Here is a 22,972-nt window from a genome sequence, read left to right on the forward strand (position 1 = left end):
TCTTTGTTTCTAGAATGCGTGTCAAACTATCTTAAAAAGACTGGAGCCGATCAAACAGTCTAATCCCAAAGGATCCTGGGAAGACTGGGTAAGCTGTTGTTAGAGATAGTTTTAATTGGCAAACCATGTGTGCAGGTGTATCCTTCAGGCCTTCTGCATCTTGCTAGCATAGACCTGAACAAAGACAACTAACCAGAAACCTGGCAGGGGTTTCCAAGTAAACAAACCTTGCAAGAGGTCATCCCCATCAGCTATGACTTTAACACTGAGAGTTCTCCAAATTCTGGGACCTGCTTCTGATGGACTTCATCAAATAAAAGTTTTGAGTGGTTATATATATACCTTTCTAGTCAGGCTACAGTCTTGTACAGAAGGAAACCTCATTTTTAATGAAGGGATTCTGTGACAAAGATGACTGTTGAGCTGCCATTCACCCCCTGCAGTGCTCCTTGGCTGCAATATCTCTGTACCCTCAATGAGAAGAGATTGGTGGGCTGTAAGGCTCTCGGGCCATTTTCAGATCCATGCTCTGCTCTTCATCAGAGGAGTTTTGACTCTGGAATTTGGAAGACAGGATAGAATTTCCTTTAGCCTCACTGAAGTCAAGGTGACTTGTCAATTTAACCTTTTGTCTCTGAGGCTAGAGGTCTAACCTGTAGCTGAGAGCCGAACAAACAAAAGCAAGTCTTAACCTTTGTAAGTGGTCAAGTTCTGCCCTTGGTAGGTGCTGATGGGGCTGTTTGAGGAAGCAGCTGCAATCATGATGTTTTCCTTGGCCGTGCTGGTGTTGAGTAGCGTGACAGTTACCTGTCACTGGACACCTTCTACTTGAGGTCCCCTGGAAATGTTTTTGGGCAGCTATTTTGCAGGGACTGGTTGTACAATTATTGTTTTGTTCACTTTGCCAGATTGTAGCCGCCTACCAGAGCTGTATTAGCCTGTCGGCCACAGGGTTTTACAGGTGAGTGAAAATTCACACTGCAGAGGCACAGCTCTTACCTGATTGCATGGATTGCATCCAGGGAAATTCTGGGAGGATTTACAGCCCCTATCCCCCTGTTGCTGCTCTAACTTAGGGTTGCATTCCCTCTCCTACCTAGAAATGTTAAGCTGACGTTGACACTCTCCTGGCTGGGGAGAAATCAGAGCTTTGCCTGGGGCTCTGCTCTGTGTCTGCCTTGTGACTTACTGTGGCACTAGAACTGTCATACAGGATAAGAAGGGGGAAGGGTTGTCCTTGAGGACAGTTGGCTGGAGTGGTATCCTGATTTTTGTGGAATGAGCAGATACCAGTGTTTCCAATTTCGTTCTCCCACTTCAAACTCTTGTTGGTTCCTGTGTAGTTCTGAAATGAGGGACTTCTCCTAGTCAGCTTTACTGCTGGAGGAAAACAGAGATCCATCACCTTTAAGGCAGAGGGGCTGACAAAAATAACTAAACAAAGTTTTGAGAAGAACATATTTAGGACTAAAATACACTATGAGCTCATTCCTGTTGCATCTCTGAAATGTATTTTTTCTCTTAATCAAGTGACTTGTCAGTATTTTAATAAACCAGTTTTCAGATAAAGTATAAGTTTGCCATGAACTGTGCTTAAAATAATTACTTGCTCTAATCCAGTCTCTGGTTCAGCTTGTTTATGCTCTGAAACTTAATGGCCTCCAAGAAATGTTCAGCTGTACACTAAAAGCAAAGGGTTTACTACAGCATTGGTGAGAATGGGTTTACTGTAGTCATGAAAAGCCCCAAGATTCATGGGAAAATAAAGATGGCTAAAATAGTTTGATAGTTTTGATCAGGTTTTGGAATACAAAGCAGCTTTAGCAGGTTTCTATTTATAGTTGTTTACACTTTTCATTTCTGCATGGACTTGATGGAAGGAGTGAAACAGAAGTGAATAAGGATTTTGATAAGTTGCAGTGTGGTTGTATTTGTTTTGTTCATGGAATGAAATGCAGTTTTGTTTCTCTTTGTATCAAGAATTCCTGACGTTGGTTACGACTTTGAAAAGAATGAAGGGAAACCATTCTCCTACTTCAGTTATGGCGTTGCTTGCTCTGAGGTTGAAATAGATTGTCTGACAGGTGACCACAAGGTGAGGGGGTCAGCAGTGAAATAGCTCTGTTTTGGTGAAGGAAACGATCATGTGCAACTAGAGCAAATACTGGGTGTGAGCCTGTTCCTGGCTCTGCCATTGGTCTGCTGTGACCTTCAGTAAATTTCTTAACTCCTCTGTTCCACAGTGCAACAATCTGTAAAGTATAATAAAACAATAATTATCTACCCTGTGGGGATTTTAGAAGGCTTAATGAATGATTGCAAAAGTTATTGGATTTGCTTAAGTAAGAGATAGCAGCACTGTGTTAGTACAAATGAACAGAAGCATAGTGGAATGAGTTAATCATTAAAAATAGCCCTGAAGACTTTTAGAAAGAAAGAAAGAGAAAAAAAATCGTCAAAATCTGACCTAGTTGGTTATGCTCAGGTACAGACCAGTGATACTTGTAGCTTGGAACTAATATAAATTGGGTCCATTGGATCTCTGGGGAAAAGTGCAGTGAATTCCTTTGATTTACTTTTGGGCCGAACTCAGATTAAAAGTCAGTATGAAGAGTTCAGCTGAGATAGATTTACGAAGGCTCTCCGAGTGTGGGATAGTGTTTGGATACATTACTCCTCCTCACACAAGACCATGGTGTACCAGTTTCAATGAACTGTGCTGATTTATCCTTTATTTCTGTTCTTTAGAACATTCGCACAGACATTGTTATGGATGTTGGTACCAGTCTGAACCCAGCCATAGATATAGGACAGGTAAGTGAAATAGTGTTGCTGTTTCCATCACATTAAAGCAATCACACAACTCTCAGGCTTCTCTATTATCCCTCTCCATGTTGTGCCTTTGCAAACACAGCCTTTTAAAGTTGGTACAGAATTATGCAGGGAAATAATCTGTTAGAGGTTTGTGGGGTTTTTTGCCTTGAATATTAATGCTACAGGATATTGTCCAGTTGCCACCACACTGATGTTTTCCAGCATCTGCCTTGCCTTAGAAATGAATCATAATACTAATATTGTTGAATAACCTCATCCCAGCTTATTCAACCATAGTTGAATCAGTTTTTACAGTGTGGCATGTGAGACTAAATCCTATACCTGATTTTTATATTCCTATCTGTCAATATCAAGTCCCATTTAATTCAGTGAAAATTCTTCTGTGAATAACGATTTAGGATGGTAGATTCTGTCCTCTGGCTACTGCTGTGTAGAGTTCTCAACAGGAAGTTGAGTCAGTCACTTAGCTTGCAAATTCCTTGGTGAGGGATAAGCTTACTTCAATATTTTATAGAGTAATAATCACAGTATCTCTCAGCAAATAAAGATAATAAACACAGCATTGTTTGATAGACCAAGAAATGAATCATTAGACACTTGCACAGGCTTATCTAGCCATCTTAGCTCCCTTGTTAACTCTAGGTGTTGATATGGTGTGACTTCAGGGAAACTGCTGCAGGATTTGGGCTTTACGGGAAAGCATTACTTGCAGAGCTCTGCTATAACTAAAATGAAACTTCTTTGAAAGCAACGTTTTTTCTGAAAAAGATGTTTTTTGGAAGTGGCCAAGAGGAAATGAGGCTTTCTGTCTTTGCAGCCTGTCGGTTTGCATCTGGGAACAAAAAGATAGCCTAAGTGGAGCCTGTCAAAGAGGTCTCAAGCTCCTGTGTCCTTCCATGAATTACTGCAGAGGGTCTATGAGCACAGGAGAGAAAGGATGTTGCATGAGTGTAGGAATGCAATATGTGGAGATGGGTTAATGAATGCTTGTGCCAAATCCTGAGACTGGTCTGACGGTCAGATATCTCAGTGGGCACAGAGAGCAGAGTTGCTTCATGCAGGGTTGTTCAAGCACGTCCTCCTCTCATAGCTGTTCCCCTTCATTTTTTAATTTTTAATTTTTTTCTCCTAAAATTTATAGTAGAAAAAATATGCAAGGAAGTCTTTAGCACTTGAACGGATATGGGGGTGTTTTTGCAGGTGTCTGTTCTGGTGACCTGAGAATATACAGCACTTAGGAAAGCATTAATACTGAAATAGAAAGCATAAAATAGTTTGTCTTCAAATATTTCATCTTTAATCCTTTTAGTCTACTTGTCCTTTGAATTATCAGTTAGTACAACTCATTCAGTGTTAATCTACCTGGGAAGGGATCAATATTTTAGCATTGATTTTTTTTTCCTCCTTGCTTCATCAGAAAATTCCTGTCCTGCATTTACAGAAAATCTGCTTGTGTCTATTTGGAAATTGCTTCACCTGCCAGGGTAATGCAGCCTCATCTGTGTGGGAACACAGGAGTTGTGCAAAGGTGCCAAGCTGTACTTGGCAAAAGGAACAAGGGTTTAGAGAAGAAAAGAGGGATATTAGTCAGAAGGGGAGGGTAGAAAACTCTAGTAGATGTCATCACTTTTTGTTCTTGCACAGGGAAGAACAACAGCAACAAAAAATGTAACCTTGTTTGGGTGTGTTTGTAGATAGAAGGAGCGTTTGTCCAAGGCCTTGGGCTCTTCACCATGGAGGAGCTGCGCTACTCTCCTGAAGGAAACTTGTACACTCGAGGGCCTGGGATGTACAAAATCCCAGCATTTGGAGACATCCCAACAGAATTCTACGTGTCTCTTCTCCGTGACTGCCCAAATAGCAAAGCAGTTTACTCATCCAAGGTACGCCGGCGAGATCTGCAGGCCTCTTACTGCTCTATAATTCTGTGAAGCTGAGGTGTGATAAAGTAATCATTCTATGTGTCTAAATAATTTGTCTTGTTATGCTGTCTTTATTTTGAGGTCAGGATCTTTTCCTGTTTCTTACCAGAAATATGTTCACTATCCTTTATGGTTAGGAAGAACTATTAACCTGCACATTGCTGCCCTGATTGTCCATTAGACAGAATTGAAGTGGCTTTGCTGAGCCAGTTTTGCTGTATCAGAGGCTGCCAGCCTCCCCCTACATGTCAGCTCCCTGGTTGCCTTTCCCTGGCATCAGAGCCATCACTCTGGACGTTTCCAGCAGTGTCATTTCCCCAGATCTCATATGCCAAGGTCTTGTGTCTGTTTTCATGTTTTGCTTTCTTCACTGTTTCACAGTGCTCATGTTACCCTTAAAGGTCCATTATTAATCCATGTGTCCTTCAGCTGTTTGCACTGCGGTCAGTGAGGGCTACACAGAGCAGGGCTGGATAAGCAGCACCAATGAATTTGTTTTACTTAACAGAACCACCCAGAGAGGGGCCACCCAGCATCCTTATCTGTATTTGCCTGGTTTGCTTCCATTCAGTCTCCCATTTCCCCATTTCCCCTTCCACAAAGACATCTCATCAACGAGGAGAACTTTTTGGGTGATTAGTGCCAATGACAGAATTAAGAAAAAAGGGTTGGCAGGGACCTCAGTACTAAATGATACTTGTGTAATCTCTGAGGGAGGCATTCCCGCTGGCTTGCAAGGACCTCCAGTGGTGGAGTATCATGCTCTCTGCCCAGACAGTTTATCACTGAATTCCCTTTGCTGCAATTTTAGCACCATTCAGAACACTATGAGAATGGGTTAGTCCCCTTTTCCTTCATAACAGCCTTGCTGTGTCAGAAACCTTGTGATTTCCTACTGTTTCTTCTTTATATGAACTGGGGGTTGTTTTAGCTCAGTCTTTCCTCTCTGATCACACCTGGCAGACTGGAGGTTGTTTTAGCTTCATGTTTCCTCACTGAACACATCTGGTAGACTGAGGTTCACATCTGGAAAGCAAGTCTCACTCTTGCTTGTGGTCTTCTAGGCTGTGGGAGAACCACCTCTGTTCCTGTCTGCCTCGGTGTTTTATGCCATTAAAGACGCCATCTACGCAGCGAGGAAGGACTCCGGCCTGACTGAGCCATTCAGGCTGGACAGCCCTGCCACCCCGGAGAGGATCCGCAATGCTTGCGTGGACATCTTCACCAAAATGGTAACAGCCTCTGGTTCCATAGTCTGCTCCCTAGCCAGCCTACCCCACGTGGAGTGGGTGTGGTAGTCACAGTGGCCCAAGGCTGGGATTAGGGTAGGATGTGTCCCTGCTTAAGCAGATGGTTTTATTTCATGGTTATTATCCTTCATTTAACATGCTGCCAACTGAGAGACAAATCCAAAGACCAGCATTGCTGGGTTCCCATTGCAGGAAGGGCTGCTGCACACTGTCATTGGAGTTGCAGTCCATCCCTCGATCCTCCAAGTGTTGTTTGTAGAATAAATCACTGACTGCTTGTCCTGATGCTCCTGACTATCATCTCTCTCCGCTGACATGGTTAGGGCCACTCTGTGATCTAGGGGTGTCTTTCAGGGAAGGAGGGAGAGGAAAGGGTTACTGAAAATACACCTTTCTCCTGAATGTCATGGCCACAGGACTCTCCCTAGGGGCTGTGAGCTTGATCTGAAGGAGTTCACAAGCTGACCCTGCCACTGTCTCTTCATGGGCTCCTCAGTCACAGTGCTGTCACAGGTCTCTGCAGGAGCTGACCATTAGGCCTTCAGCTAGAGCCAGGCCCAGCCTCCAACAGAAGTGCCATGAGACAGACATCTCCGTGTTTTGAAAGACTGGGACAGGAGCTCATATCTTCGCCAGCACAAAGTCACCCACCTCAAAAGGAACATGCCAAACCCTGGCCAGGATCCTCATTTGTTACCAACCCAATTATTCTCTTCTCTTTACAGTGCCCTTCTGCTGAGCCAGGGACCTTTAAGCCATGGTCTGTGCGTGTGTAAAAGGAAAGTCTGGGGAGCAAACTGCTGAAACTGAGCTTACACCAGAGGAACCACAAGGCAGAAGGACTATAATGGAGAAAAAAATACCTGTGTTCATGTGGCTCACCCAGGGATTCATGGAGCTTTCACATTTAATTGTCCAATCACTGTTTTCTCTAGGAGAAGGAATTGCTGGCAGATTATAGCTGCAATGTAAATTCAAATGAAGATAAAGTGGAAGGTGATGTTATCCAGGTGTAATTGAAAAATCTTACAGGTTTCATATAAAATTGCTGCAATGATGCTTATTACCAGCCAGTGTGAAATGGCAGGGTGGTTGTTTCTTTTTTTTCCTACTGTGGGGAAAGATGGACCACTTAGTTATGCTGTGCCAAGAAGGACTTTAATGTGTTGAGCCCAGACATACAGTCCTCTCACTGAGATGGGGGAAGGCCTAAGAGGCACTGAGGGCTGGACTCTACTGTGTCCCCTCTGGACAAAAAGCCAGATATATGCTAGAGGAAGATGAGGAGGACTTTTAATGTTAGCTAACAGAGGTCATCTTTCCTGTGTAACAGAAGTGTTTCAGAGGAAAACGCTAAAATGTGACCAACAACTTGATTCATCCCAAATTAAATGACTGTTGCTGTGTCTGCACCAGTGCTTTAATGAGGTCTTAGTTCAACTGCTACCTTGTCTTGTCTGATTAAAGATAAAAACTAGAGATACCAAGAGGACTTCCATCAAGATGCTACTTTGTTTGACACATCCTTTTCCTGTCCCACACCTCCATATCTTTCCCCATATTTTAAATAGGAAAGGACATCAGCTACCTTGGAGTAACAGAGAAAGTTGCTCATCATTGTTCCCAAGGAAATTTGTACCAGCCTAAGCAAGGGACACAAGGAGGATGGACACAGCTGGGGATTAGCTGACTCTGGGTGCCCTCTAGGGTCAATCCCTTGCTGTCATGCTATGGCCTTGCCTTCTTTTCAAGAGAACACTTAGTTTTGCTGAATGTAAGAGAATGGGTACCTTTTGCTATAGGGACTACTTGTTTGAAAAGTGTGCTGACTGTGTGATGACCCAGTGTCGTCTGGGTTGAATATATTTTTTGTGTTGGATCTAGTACTGGGCATCCCTCTTGACAGGTTTTGTCACTGTCATATTTAACATTGCAGCATCGTGTTATCTCTAGATGATGTCAGCCATGTATTTGTAATTGTTCATCATTGCAAACTTTTATGTTTCTCTGGCCCACAGCTTTATGAAAATGTCCTTTTTCTGTTTTTGCACTCCTAGGGCCATCAAAAAAATATGATGCAAGAGGATGTAACTCCATTGCCTTCTATAAAATTTTGCTTACATGCAAACTACTTAAAATTGGCCTCTATCTTAGGACTGGATGAAGTATGTTCAGTGTGAAATATTTTTTTTAAGCACTCTGGGGTATATTGCTTGGAAATATGTAGATTTATTTCTCAGATTCAATACAATGGTTCTACCATTTAGAAGAAGGGAATTTGCACATGTGAGTTGCAGAAAGTATTTTGTGCCAGTTGTGCTTGCTATGTAATTGTTTTATTAATTGAAATACAATATTGGTGTTTCTTAAACTCTGAGGTACTGGGCAAGAACATGTTTTTGTTTTCTCCTGAAAGTTGGCAATATGAAAAAAACCACTTAGAGAAGAAAATGTGATAATTTGTCTTCAATAATGGCAATTGGAGCCTGTGTATCCACATTCTTGGATGTCCATGAAGGGATACAAAACACAAAGTCTGTAAGGTAGATTGGTATCAGTACTGTTCCTGGGACTTCCACCTCATGGGATCGCTGGACATGCTCATTCAGACCAGGCTGATGATAAATACAAAGGGAAAGTAATGTGTGTTAATGCAGAGCATGGGCAGACACAGGCAGAGTGTGATATTGAGGAGCTTCAAGTGTCACCTCAGGGGAAAGCTGCCAGTGTTCACGGGAGGCCTGCTGCCTTTGGGGGCCCTGGGACATGTTGGGATGTCACTAGCAGGATAAGTGCTCTTTGTTCCCTGTGGTTCTGGAAGCACCTTTTTCATCATCTCAAAAAGGGTTTGTGGTGTCTCACATAGTCACAGTGGCTGCCTGGTCAGGTAAAATTTTTTTAGATTAGATGTATTTCTTTTGCAATTTGCTTTGTGAGTTAGTTGCAATTGTATTTACCAAGTTCTGCGTACAGGCAGTGGTCAGAGCAGGCTGTTCAGTGCAGATCTTGGACTGTAGAGCCGCTGTTTTCCTGCTGCATCAGTGAGCCACTCTTTCCCAGGCACCAGTCCTTGCCCTCAAGCCCACCCCAGTTCAGAGCCCTTTTGTTACCCTTGCCCAGCAACAATCTGATGGAGGGAGGAAACTCCTTCCTTTTGGGGTGCACTGGAGTTGAATGTAATTTATATCAAACACTCGGGGAGGGTAATGGTATAAAATCAGGGTTGCAAAGTAATTACAGAAACTGGTTTTGAGGGTGTAGGGAAAAGGGTGAGACAGGGACTCTAAGGAACATGAAGCTGAGATTTTCATGTCACCTCTAAATGTCTTAACATTTCATACATTGCTTTCCTCTGGAACTTAGGAAAGGACTGAGATGTGCTGTAGAGGCCTGGCAGGAAGAGAAGGTCCTGCTACAGGATTCCCAAATTAAGGTGTGCTCTACACTACAAAGCTGTCGGAGAGCAGCTCTCCTGCCGTGAGCGCACGGCCCTGTCCTCTGCCAGGTGCTGTGTCACATCTCTTCACACACGTCTTGCTGCGTGGTAGTCACTGAAGGGAAAGTTACTTACAAAGAGAAAAATGTTCCTTTTCTAGTACTTTCCGGTGAAATACAGCATGGATGCAAGACTCTAATTTCATTACATATAATTGGAAATTTGCTGCTTCTCTCCTTCCCAGATTGTGTACTCAGAAGAGGAACTATGCCATCTTGCTAGACTGTAAAGTATTGCGCAGAGTAGTGGTACTTAACTTGTAAACGTTGTACCTGGAGATTTTGTGGGAGGATGAAAGGAGGCCTGCTGATCTGATGTCTTAGTGCTATTAATTGTGAGGGATGTGAGAGGGAGGGCAAGTTTTTGGTAACTGTTTTAGGTCAGTTCTAATCAAAAGTTTTCACTATCATTCTTTAATGAGCATTGTCAAATTGGTGTCCTCGTTACATGAATGTATGAGGAATTCTCTGTGAATGTCACAACAATGCAAAATAAAGCTGCTAAATATTCTGGAGACCAGTATGCTATGGTAAAAGTCTGCCATGTTTTGAAAGCTGGACAACTTCAGCTCATCCTTGGTGTTTGGCAAACATGGAGCCTTCCTGGAGGCTATGAGTCAGATCAGCTCAGTGACCAAGGCTGGGAGATGGCGGGTGGTTGCTCCAGGCTACTCAGCCAGACGAAACAGATGAGCCAGCTGGAGAGCCTGGGCCTCCATCCGGACACACTGGCAGTCAAGTCCGAACGAAAGCAGAGTCAGTCCTTGTGCTTCTTTGCCAGCAGGAGCTTACAGTAGCCCCACTGTTTTCCACAGCAGCACAGTGATGCATCCTGATGCTTCTAGCCACCTCCACAGGGCCCATCAGCTGCTGAGACAATTTGGAAGGTGGTTTTTCTGCATGGTGTGGCTGGTACCTGGTGCAGACTGAACTATCCTTGTCTCAGTGTCGGCCTTGGCCCATTTGAGTCTGCCCTGTAACAGGGGGAGCCAAACTCAAAACTTGTGAATGGAGCAAGCATCATGTGCCATCCTCAAGGCCCTCTTGAGCCTAAACACATAGGAGATGTGAGATTGTAAAACAGGAACAGTTCACACAGAACAGATAAGACTAAATGATGGGCCAGGCCCGATCTTTTGTGAGCATGAAAAGATTGGGAACATCACCAGTGATTCTCCAGGAGGGTGTACCACCCTGTGTCCTATCTCACCTACTTAAGCAGAGTAGGGAGAAGGAGACTCCGGATGACGTGCTCCTTTGGGAACACTTCTTGTATCTGCGTAGGGAGACTTATCACAAAGAAGCCATTGCCAAACCTCTTGGCCCAAAAGGGAGCCCAGAATACAAAATGTCAGTGCAGGGGAGAGCATGTGTGATGCTGCTGTGGTTTGCAGCAGGTCCGACCCACTCTAACCCAAGATGCTGGGTTTGCTGAGAGCTGCTCCACTGTTCAGTTCATGCAGTTTTCCAAGCCTAGAGCCACAAGTTTCCCTAGTGCCTGCTCTTGTCGTGTTTAAATACAATTCAACCACATGAAGAGCCTTGATATCCCATCCCTGGCAGTGGTCTGTCTCAGCTCTCTGACGTACCTTTTGGAGCTGTGACTTGGACAACTACGCTGCAGGCAGCTGCGAAGCAAAGGCCTGTCAGTATCTTGAAGTGCTTCCTTTTGGATTAATGCTCTCTGAAACAGTCCCTCCAGATGGGCTGTTTCTACCAGGTCTCTGGAGTGCTGAAGGAGTCTGACAGAAAACTGCTAGAAAATGGGAAAGCAGAAAGGTCCCAGCGGTAGAAGCGAGAAAGTTTCTTCTTCTGTTGGGCAGACAGCTCACTGAACATCTGCTCTGATAACCACCTGTAGGTCCACAGCACTTGGGTGTCGGTGAACTTGGGGAGGAGGCTGTCCACAGGCAGCCCAGCCCGCCGTAGCAGGTGGCCCAGCTCCTGCTCGTGGAAGCCAAACATCACCACGTAGTCGTACTGGATGAGACAGGGCAGGCAGAGGCTGACGAGTGGTTTCCAAGCCACACTGGTGTTGTGTGTTCCACTGGCTAAAACATCCTGAACAAAGCTGCTGAAGGATGGGCTGCTGCCCATGCCTTGCAGGAATGTGGCAATCAGCCTGTGGAAAGGGTCCCTGACAAACAGCACTTTAGTGTAAGACCCTAACATGGCCTCTATCTCTGTCTGGTTGAACCTGCTCAGCTGTGTCTCCTTAGTGTGACGCCAATGGTAGGGAAGCAACATTGGGAGAGTCATGTTTTTCTTCTCTAGCTTCTCCAAAAGCTGCTGCCATTCCTCAATTCCCATTGATGGCACTTGGCAGTAGAGGAAGTCCAGCTTGGTGCTTACCCTCAGATTTGAGAGCAGGTAAGCTCTCTCCTGCTGGCTCCTCGGCAGCATGGTGACTTTGCGTGATTGGCTGCAGAAAGCTCTCAGTCTCTTCTTCCGGAGCTGCTGAACGTGAAGGAAGGTGTCCAGTGTCAAAGTGAAGCCCTCCTCTGCCTTGGGGGCCAGGTCACCTGGGAAACACCATGTGAAGATGGGGGTGAGGAAAGCCCATAGTGGACCTCTGCCCTGAGTCAGCCCCCCCAGCACAGGATGCTGTGGCACTATTTTTTCCAGTTATTTCACTGTGGAAAAGATGTATCATAAATAAAGAAGATGGGTAGGAGAGGGGAGATGAGCCCTACCTGGCAAAGAGCTTGGCTCTGCTGGGATGTGGGTTTCTGTCTCCATGAACATGTGAAATTATGTACACCCAGACCCCACTTTCCCCAAATCGCCATGTCTGAAGACTAATCTTGACCATAACTTGGTGTCAAGGGCCCATTCTCCACTAAATCATAATTTTTCGTTCTATGTCCTTGCTTTCAAATGATCATAACTGAGTTGAGTTTACCAAAGAGTCAGAAATATTCTGAGAGACTGACAAATACACGATGTCCTGCAAACTCTTTTGTGTCTGTTAATATGTTAACATCAGCTACCAAATATATTTGAAAGCAAGGGATGATTCTTAATGGCTTGGGGTGATTTAGGGATCCAAATGATGTAACTTCTTGTATCACTTCCATATGTAAATTTTTCTCTTGTAGATAAAAAGGTAAAAGCAAATAAAAAGCAAAAGGCAAATAGAAGTGAGACAACAACAACGCAAATATAAAAGGCAAAAGCAAATACAAAGCCTTTATGAGAGTCAGCTTAATTTCTCAGATTTCAACTTTGTTCTTTCCTTTTATCTTCTTATTTTTGATGTGAAGAGGCCATAGTGGGTTAGAATGTGGAAGATTAATGCCTGCCTTGTTACTTTATCTTTTTAGCAGCAGCACATCTGCCTCATCTGCTCAGTGCAGGCATTTGGCAGCCCTGGTGAGACACTTAGTTTGGTGGTTTCTCCTGGGTCCTTGGGAAGTTAAATATTTCCCACTGATTTGGGGAGGCTGTTGTACAGGGAAGAGGCTGTTGCCCAGTTAAAATTGGGCAAAGGACACCAGGAACACAGGAAGAAACGTGGCTGGTGCCTGCAGCTAACCTGGGCTGCTCTTTGAGTTGTCCAGCCCCAGAATGACAATGTCTGCAAAATCTAGTAATGACTTTGCCCTGGAATGATGGGGACTGAAAGAGAGGGATGCATTTTTTAGGCATGAAATGCAATAGTCACAGAAGTCCCTGCTCCTGCTCCTTCCTGCCTTCCCAAAAGCGTTTTGCCCTTCCCAGCAAAGGTTTTGGTAGTTATCTCCAGCAGCCTGACACCTGTTTTCCCCACCACACCCGAGATCAGTGACCCCACTAAGGACATAAAGCTGCAGGGCTCCACAGTAAGTGCTTTCTCCACAAACACTGTGCAAAGAGTGTTTTATGTCCTGTAGGCATTTGCCCGCCAAGAACCTCCAAAAGAAGCTCCAGGTTATTTCCCCCATGGCACAGAAATGCTTCCAGATATGCAGAACCCACACGGTGCCCAGGCCTTACCTCCTTGGCCATTAGCCGGGGTCCACAGCAGCCTCCAGGTCAGGAAAGCAGCGATGCCCAGGGCAGCTGAGACGACAAGGCGGGGAAGGAAACGCATTTCTGGGGTGCTGTGGTAGCGCTGGCTGTTGAACACTGTGCTAGTGAGCAGGTGGGGACCTGAAAGAAGGGTGTTGGGGAACCTCCTGCGTTTATTTAAACACACCCAGAGCTGGGTTAAAGTACTGTTTGGCAGCAGCTTGGCTCAGGGCAGGGAAATAACCTGAGTCACAAAAGGTGCCTCCTGCCCTATGTTTACAACATGAGCTTTTGAGGCAAAATCTGCCTTTTTGTTCAATGTTCGTGCCACCCTCAGCACTTGGCTATGCCAGATGACAGCGATCCCTGTGAGAAACAAGCCCTGCATCCCCAGTCCTGTGCAGGGTTCTGCAGAGCCAGGTGGGGCAAGATGTCCTGGGTCCCCTGATCCACCTTGTTCTCTGCTGACTTTGGCACTCAGTGAGGTACTACTCAGAGGAATGCTGCTGTGGGGAGCAGCGTGTCCTGGGACTGGGACTGAGCAAGCAAGTGTTGGGCCATGGGTCCTGCCCCTGTGGTGCTGGGGGGGACTTTTAAGGTAGAAACTGTGATGGGAAGTGATGTGACAGGGCACATCCAGCGACATGTGGCAGGTCCATGACTAACCAGGGATTTGAAGTACTGAATTGCTGCCTGTGTCCTTTTTACTGGGGGCTGCTTAAAATTTATGACTGCTGTTTGTTTTGTGAGAGCAGCCGCAAACACCATGCAGTGTGGAGGCCCCGTTATACCAAAAAGGGGATGTGATCCCACACAGGCAGGCAGACATGCTGCTCTCCCCCTTCTCCAAGGAGCTGCAGCCTGACGGGGGCGAGAACCATGGAGAAGGCAGCAAAGGAGACTGCAGCAGCCAGGGGAGTGTGACCTCTCCCACCCAGCCCCACACTTAACACAGCCACAAAGGCTTCAAAACTGATTGTTTACAAATTGCCTTTTCGTGGTGAGAGTTGCCACCTGCCGCCAGCAGCATTCCTCGGGCAGTCAGGCCATGGGCTGGTGCATGGCAAGGATGCGGTCTGGCCGCCAGACCCTGCAGCTCCAGGGAACTGTAGGGACCGAAGGAGACAGGATCACCGCCTCAAAGCTCGAGGAGAGCAAGCTGGCACACTGGGCACGCCAACCAGGGCAGGGAACTGAGCCAGGCAGTGCTCAGCGGGCATGGGCACAAGGGTTGTGTTGCACGGGGAGCCTGCCAGTGAAGCAACCCCGTGCAATGGAAACCCACCTCCCAGGAGGACTTGACAGAGCCCAGTCTTGTGCCACGGGTGGCTTTGCTCTCGTTTGGACAACCATGGCTTTCCCACCAGAGGGTGCTCTGTGCCCGAGGAACCCCTGCACATCTCTGATGGCGGCGATTGAGTTGGGCTCTCTCTCTCAATGCTTCCTCACTACGGTTTAGAGAATGAACTTCACAGCTTCACACTTGTGTCTCCAAAAGCCTCCTTGGTCTCCTCCCAGCTTGATGGATCTTAGGGCAGGAGGGTGCTTGAGAAAGGGATAAATATTACCTGAAAATAAGTGGGTTTGTGTTACTGTAGTGCTGACAAGCACAGACCATGAGGGTTGCATGATTATCAGGAAATGGCTGCAGAGCAGGGCTCTGTACAAGGCAGCACACCCTGCTCTTTCCCCAGCTCGGGTTGGCAGGTATGGAAAGCATAGAACCATTTTAGATTGGAAAAGACCTCTAAGATCATCAAGTTCAACAGTTACTGGTCCAACTGAGAGGTGCTGTGCACCTTCCCTGCTCTGAGTGACCAAACTGGTCCTCAGCAGCTCCCAAAGTTGCTCTTCGGCAGCAGCATCTGTGGCCTGGCCACAAACCTGAACAACAGGAGCCGGTCCAGCTGCCAGCAGACCCAGCTCCAGTGCAAGAAGGCCCTTTTTCTCAATGGTCTGCAGTGAGGTTAACAAATAAAAGGGCGGAAGGAGCTCTGCAAGTTCTCTTGGTTAAGCAGGTGGCAGCAGCACGTGCCTTCCTGCATTGAAATACAACATTTCAGCAGGGACTGTCCCAGCCGCAGCCACGGTGAGCCAAAGTGCAGCTGCAATGGGTAGGGAGAAATGCAGTTTGCTTTTATTTTACAGTCATAAGGTGAAAGCAGAGAGACATTGCCTGTCTGAGGGGAAGAAAAAATAGTGGAAACCCCCCTTTGGTTTGCATTGCAAAGAAACATCTCTTACCAAGTTACAACAGTATGGGTCTCTTCAGAGGAGGACATGGTGTCTGCTGTACCTTTGTGACCTGCAAACAGGAGGAAACTGCCCCTGAGCTGCCAGGGGCTGGTTGTGGGGAGCAGCTGCTCTGCCACGGCTGCTTCAGCTGATGGGCTGCCATGGGGCTTGTGCCCCAAACACAAATTTTCCACAGCATAACTGGATAAACTCATTAACTGGAGGTTGAACTCCCTCTTGGTGCCAGGCAGTGCCAGGCACCAGTGATTCCCTGTGGGGCCTCCAAACACCTCTCAGAGGCCTGAGTTAATCCCACGTGATAGTCTCCACCTTCTTCCTAATTGACAGCAGCACTAATGAGCCAGGGAGTGCAAGGGCCTTGAGCAGCTGGCATTGCCATGTGGATGAGGAGCCACCTCCCATATATGCCTGAGATTGCTGCATTTAAAAGGCAGTGATTTATTTTTTTGTTTTTATTTTGTCCCCGGGGATTTCTTTTTTTTTTTTTTTTTTTTTTTGGTGCTGAAATGTTTTCTCAGTGTCTGTAGACACTTATTTAAACCCACTACTGGGCTTTCCCTTGCCTTCCATTGACCACTTGGAAGCAGTCAGCAAGACTGAGACTGCAATTCTTGAACTGAAAGGCTTCCTGCTCTATGCTATAGGGAGACAGCAGCCTTTTTGGGCACAGAGGCTGGGCCAGGTGTGGAAATGAATTCACATCCTAATGTTTAATGTAATTATACAAAGGAATTAAATCAGGGAATTAATTTGAAGCTTCACCTTATTTAGAAAAACCCTCAGTGCCATCGAAGTGAGAAAAAGCTATTCTCTTTTTCTTTACACTAGCAGTAGGATTGCCTTAATAAGGATTTCCAGATTTTTCCCCATCAATAGCTCAAACAGCATTGCCTTGGGGTCCCTTTTTTTCCTCATAGGACACAAACCCTTTGGAGATATTCTTATATGTTAATAAACATCCTCCTCTTCAGCCTTCCCACATTCCTCCCACTTGCAAATTTTGCAAAGTATTGTCTTGTGTGACCATGACCCGCGAGTACTGATGTGATGGTCCCCCCCCTCCCTTGTTCCTTGTTCCTCCTCATGCCTGCCTGTGCTTGTGGGAATGTGAACTTTGCAAATTGATGGCAAACACTGCCTCATTTGGCGAGGGATGTTTTTACACTGCGAGTAAAGGAAGAGCAGAGAGGAAACCTTCTTATCCCTCTTCTTGTTTGGAAACTTGCAACTGACGTCTACGTTTTGCGTGCAAATTTGGGCCTGTGTCTCAGCAGAGGCATAGGAGCACTTGGAAGAGGAACAAGCTGCCCCGCTCCCAGAGCATCCCTTAACATGGAAAGTCTCTTGTCTTTTGGAAGGATGGTCCTGAAAGGCTTACTGGGCTGGGAATGCATTGCACCAAGTGGAGTGGTATTCCTTGAAATCAAACCTAAGAGTTGAGGGTGGGAGTGCATATTAGTGAATAAAATGGGGGTCGTGCAAGTGGCCTCTTCTCCGTCACATCTCCTGATTCCCTGAGCTAATCTCTGTGTGCTTGCGGAAAACCTTGGCTGCCCCGCTTGCTTTGACACTGGGACAATACCCCATTGCCCACCCACAGGACCTCCTTAGTCTCAGGGGCTGCCTGGAACAAGGTTTAGCACTTTGGTGCATGAACTGGAGCATGTTTGTAAACATCAGCTCCTTCACCCTTCTGGTCATTTCAGAGATTTGGCCAATAGCGCCCATTTTCAGCTGCTTTCTGGTGGGGAAGATTTAGGACTTTCTTCTGTCTGGCTCCTGCCAGATGTGGGCAGCTGTGGGTGAGCTAATCTGCCCAGCACCCTGAGCTCCTCTCCATCTCTTCCAGTGTTTGCGTTCAGAGCCGCCAGTGTTAGCAGTGGGTTAGGAAGGTGGACATTTGTCCTTCTGCACCAGACTGGCTTTGGGCAGGCAGGGAGAAGCCAGAGGCCGCAGAGACTGCCCCATGCAACAGCATCCCAGGACTGGCCAGTCCTGGACCAGAAATAGTTATGCAATGGGGAACGGAAAGAAAAGCAAGTTCACATTGCACCCAAGGAGTGAAGCAGGTAAGACAATGTTTGGAGTGGTTGTACAACTCTGGCACTTCCTGTTTTCCCGTGGGCAGGAGCTGTGATTGTCACTTCTTATTCAGCTCCTCATCCTGGGAGGAAGACAGTATCAGGCTGTCCGGGGGCAGCAGGATGTTTATGTGGTAGGCTGAGTCAAGGTGCTGCTTTTAATACACCCCGGAGCAGAGTCATTGGGGGAAACGTACATTTTAGATTTTTTTTTTAATTTTCTTTTTTTTTTTTAAAAAAAAAAGGTTCATGAACATCCAAAGTGCTTTGCAACTGCCATCGAGCTGTGTGGCTTACTGCCAGCACTGAGTGTCATTGTTTTCCAAGGCTATTACACAAGGATTTTACAAGGTGCCATGAACTACTGGTAATTTAGGGAGGATTTGTCTAATTAGTGATGCTGTATTGAGAGGTTTTTCTTAATTACTACACAAACTGTTAAATTTCGCATCATCTGAGCCAGGCCTGCATCAACTTGAACACCTAATGGTGGTGGAGAGAGGACAAGGCAGCCATGCAACCTCTGCCATGTGCCTGCCTGGAGGACCCCTCTCTTCCTGCTTTACTAAGGATATGTGTGTTTTCAGGGGAGGGGGGACCAGGGGATTCAATGAGCCTCAACACCTTAAAAACTAAGGGGATTAGAGCTATTATCCTCTCTGCAGTAGTAATGGAAATCCCACAGAAAAGAAATAGCATGTGTTTGGATCTATGTGTAGCAGAAGGATGCTAGTGGCCGTCACCCCCATCCCATCACCTGCCATGGGATCAGCAGCCATCCCCTCCATTCCAGTAGTTTCTCATGGAGCTTTGTGGTGTAGCCTGAACAGCACAGGGCCTTTTACCAGTGAGCATTTCTCTGACCAGATTTCAGTCTTGCTTTGTGTCCTGAGCACCTCCCAGCTCCTCCTGGCCTCCCTCTCTCTTCCTCTGGCTGTTAAACATAGTAGTGCCACATGGGAGAAACCCAAAGTGCTCACAGACAAACCAGACAGTGGATGCTTTCTCACACCAGACAGTGTGAGAATTTGGAAAATCTAGTTCTTTACCTTTTCTTTCTCATTCATTTTTAATGTGAATTTTATTTCATGCAGACACCTCTCCTCTCTGGACTGCTCTTCCCTTTGGGACCCAAGTAAGAGAGGGATTCTGAAAGAGCCCTCAGGAGCCACTTCTCCACCCACTGACAGGACAAAGGCTCTGCTTGTTCCCCAGCTTCACAGAGATGGGAGGGCTTTTTCTTGAGTGGCCGCAGCGGCATTGCCGGGGACATCATCACACAGGAGATTTGTGTCTGAAACATCTCAGAATCTCCTGAAAAAAGAGGTGTTGGTGTTGAAAGCCATTAGGATGGTGGGAAGAAAACATTGGATGTAAAACATCGCTTGCTGGAGCCAGACTTTGATCTCCCTGCTGCAGTCCCTAAAGGGAAGGGGAGGTATGAGCTGGAAGTACATGGGCAAAGCAAGATGGGATCTCATGGGGCTTAGGCTTGTGTCTCCCATGGGTCCTCTTTTTCTGAGCCTCAGCTCTCTCACTGTGAAATGGGAACTGCTTCTTCAGGCTTCGCAGCCCGTGCCTGCCCTGTTTTTAGGGGATAAGCACTTTTATTTTCTTTACAGAAGCATTTTCCCCTTTTTGCATAATTTTTTGTGCCGTTGCCTGATCAGGTGAGGAAAGTTCTTACATGTGTCTGTGAGACATGGGGGAATGGATTCTCAGGCACCTTTTGACCTAGGGACTGGTTTTTGCTGATGCCCCCGGAGAGCTGAGCTTGTTGAGAGTGCACCCAGACACCGGCCCTTTGTTCCTGGCCTCTCCCAAGGGAGTGCTGCCCCATGATGCTGCAGGCTATCATGTTTTCTTGGTTGCTGGTTGTTTCCATTATTCATACAGCAACTCTTTAAATATTCAGAGATCTCTGACTGGTTTTTGAGTGAGTTTTAGAGGAGATGGCAGGAAGGCTCTCTTGGGCTACCTCCACACCTGGCTATTTCTGCTATTTCTGATGAGTGATGTTTTTGGGAACTCTGGAGTCTCTGGCCCTGACTGTTTTACTGTACCAGAAGTGGCAGGGGGAAAAGGGTTTAAAGTCTGTTTGTTTTACTTTTTTGTCCAGACAATAAGCCGGCAAATACTCCCAGGTTGTTTATATTTGGATAAGGCTGCTCTGTGTCCTGTGAAAGGAAAATGACACATCTACAACTTCTCCTGGGGAGAGATGGTGTGGGACAAATGGACTGGACTGCAGGCAGGCATGGCTGACAGAAGCCTCTTGTGTAATGTGTGGGATGGCCTGAGCACTGTGGTCCAGATGGGGAGGGCATGACAGGGCCACAAATGCCTGTTCTTTTCTCTGTTGGTGGCATTAGGTTGGGGCCAGATGCACAGGAAGGGCAGAGTTTGGTCCCCAGTGCCAGCTCCATGCTGCTGCCAGCTCCTGTGGGACATAGGGCTGTGGACACTGGGACTTCCCATCCAACAAACTGGTTTTGGAGTCTGTGGGATGTGAATCACAAACCAAAATTCTGCTTTCCTGTGTTTTTCCCAGAAGTGCAGCCCCTCACGGCATGGCGGAAAGACAGGCGGCACCAGCGTTTGGCTGCAGAGCTTTGGGATAGTTCTGCTCAGCTCCCACCTTCCCCAACCTGGGCACCAAGTGCCTGACCCCACGGAGGACACAAATCTTGTCGTGCCTGTCCATCCTGACCTGTTGCTGGCTCTGAGCCTCGCACTTTCCCACAGCTCATGGGATTTAGCAGCCGCAAAGAGGACCGGCAGCAACGCTGGGGCTGGGCCAGTGAGGGACAGTGTCCAGCCCTGTCCAGCTGACTGATGGAGCCACTTGTCTCAACGTGAGCCTTGTCTGAGCACAAGTGAGTGCAGAGTTCATTTGGGATACACCACATACAGCATCCCCCTTGGTGACACCTTCCTGAATCCGGGTCTCATGAGTGTGGGAGCCTCTTGTCACTGTCCAGCTGCGAAGAGCCAAGAGATTCTCTGCCTTCATCTCCTCCTGCTGACCCATTCCTGCAAACCAAATGCATACCTGAGATGTTTTCACAGGAGCTGGCACCACATAAAGGTTATTAAAACAATTCACAAACTTGTTTGTTTGTTTGTTTGTTTGTTTAATTTATTTTTCAAATCACTCAATTGTGAAGAGCATTACCTGCTTGCCTCATAGGGAAAGGTCCAGCAGAGGGAAGAACATGTGACCTCAAGGCCCCATGACCCTGCAACAGTTCGGAGAAGAGGAATTTACAGAGCCTCAGAAACTCCTGAGGTGGCTCTGCTGGTTTCACCCAGGGCAGGTACTGTGAGAAATTGCCAGGAGCTCCACTGCAGTCTGTAAATCCAGCTGTGTCCAACATCCTCCTTCTTGATCTCAACACTGGTCAGAATTTATTTTTTTTAAGTTTCCTTGGGGTTATTTTTACCTAAAAGTGAAGAAAAGAGAAACTTCTCTTCCTATTGTTTTTTCCCCAGAGTTCTTGGAAGAAGTAAGAGGGGAAATGGCTTTCCTCCTTCATTCAAAGTTGGCAAACGCAGCCACAAATTGCCTCCTCCTCCCATTATTTTACTTCTATTAGTAAATCTCATCTAACTATCTGTAAATTGGGCATTTCTCTGGCTATTTTCATTGTGTGAAAAAACTCAGTCCCCTACCTTTCTCTCTGAGGAGCCTGCATGGCAGATACAGTTCAAGGGAACTGCTCTCCATGAGCTCAGGGCTTTGATGGACCCATGTAGGGGTACACAAGGAGATGGGAATGTAAGAGCCCTGCACTTCCGTCACTTCTGTTTATCCATATCTTCATCTGTACATCTTGGTTGACAAGAAGAGTTGCCTCATAGTAAAATCTCCCATCACTTCCCTGCCTACCACCCTCCTGGCCACCTCTACAGCTCCCTGGAGGACATTGGTTTTGATGACCAGCCCATAACCTCCTCCTTGGTGCTGCCCCCTCCATTTTTGGGTGCAGCAATTGCAGCACAGCAACATAAAGTATAAAATTACATTGATTTTAATACGATTTTTTCCCCCCTTCAAATGGTTGTTCTCAAACAAGTGTGACCATATCGTTCAGCGGGATCGTGTTTGTCTCCCTGCAGGTGCTGAGGTCCATTTGATATAAATACTTCCAAGAGAAATCTCTGCTTGGAGATGGGGGAAGCAGCTTCTTGTGGCCTGCAGCACCACATTTCTGCAGAACAAACACACGATGTTGTGAAAGAAAAGGCCTGGAAACACTGAAAAATCACTTCAGGAGAAAAATTTTACCAACGAGCAAATCACCGTCATTTCACACACGGACACAATTAAAGAAGCAGCAGATCTGGAGTTGAGGCAGTTTTGTTCTGAAAAAGCCCAAAAGATTTTAGCTCTGCTCCCTCATGCAGGGCATAAAATGTGGCAGCTGTTAAAAGTCACGCTCTGGTGCTCCACCTGCCCTGTGTGCTGAATTCAAAAGCAGGCAATGAAGCTCTGAACTAACAGGCCAGGAAAGACGCTAAATGGAGGACCAGAGACCTCTGCGCCTCAAGGAAAGGTTTCAGGAGGGGTGCATAACTCTTTCACCCTAACAGCCTCCTGACTCTATGAGCCTTCATCTTCCCCTACACCTATTTCCTCTGAATGTGGTGTGTGGGAACAAATTACATTTTGGGAGCTCTTTGGAAATAGATTTCAGATGCACCACTGATAACTCTTACATAAGACCCTGCGACAGGTTTTGCCTCTGAATGCGTGTGACCCCAACTGGTTGTTGCACCCTGGTTATGCATCCTCAGCTGATTCTCCAGGTGAAGATGAAGAAGGAGACAGAAGATGAGTGATGGAGAGGTGGCTCCCTTGGGAAAAACACCCTCAAGCAGGCATCCATTGCTTGCTTCAGCCTCTGAGGGAAGACAAGACAGCAGAGAAGGGGTGAAAAGGTGCTGTAGAATCCATGCTGTGTAGATGTGACACTTAGGGACATGGTGTAGTGTGGGCTTGGCGGTGTTAGATTAATTGTTGAACTCAATGGTCTTAGAGGTCTTTTTGAACAGGATGATTCTATGATTCTAACATGACACCAGCTCCCGAGTGCTGGGATCAACGTGGGAGTTCTGCCCCAGCCCATGCAGTTTAACTGGA

General features: G+C 46.5%; 1 protein-coding gene across 2 annotated transcripts in view; it reads left to right on the forward strand.

Annotated features, from left to right (window-relative positions):
• Positions 1–8,145, forward strand: part of XDH (xanthine dehydrogenase) — a 51,780-nt gene extending 43,635 nt beyond the window's left edge. For both annotated transcript variants that reach the window (XM_027712936.2, XM_027712937.2), the window contains exons 31-37: positions 14–88; positions 909–961; positions 1,981–2,095; positions 2,749–2,814; positions 4,530–4,718; positions 5,822–5,989; positions 6,733–8,145. In XM_027712936.2, the coding sequence (XP_027568737.2) occupies positions 14–88; positions 909–961; positions 1,981–2,095; positions 2,749–2,814; positions 4,530–4,718; positions 5,822–5,989; positions 6,733–6,783 (717 nt within the window). In that variant the 3' untranslated portion in view covers positions 6,784–8,145. The remainder of the gene's footprint in view (positions 1–13; positions 89–908; positions 962–1,980; positions 2,096–2,748; positions 2,815–4,529; positions 4,719–5,821; positions 5,990–6,732) is intronic.
• The last annotated feature ends 14,827 nt before the right edge of the window (positions 8,146–22,972 follow it).

The sequence above is a fragment of the Pipra filicauda genome, unplaced genomic scaffold (genome assembly GCF_003945595.2).
Source record: "Pipra filicauda isolate LSUMZ 115617 unplaced genomic scaffold, ASM394559v2 scaffold143_size2779998_pilon, whole genome shotgun sequence".
NCBI classification, from domain to species: Eukaryota; Metazoa; Chordata; class Aves; order Passeriformes; family Pipridae; genus Pipra; species Pipra filicauda.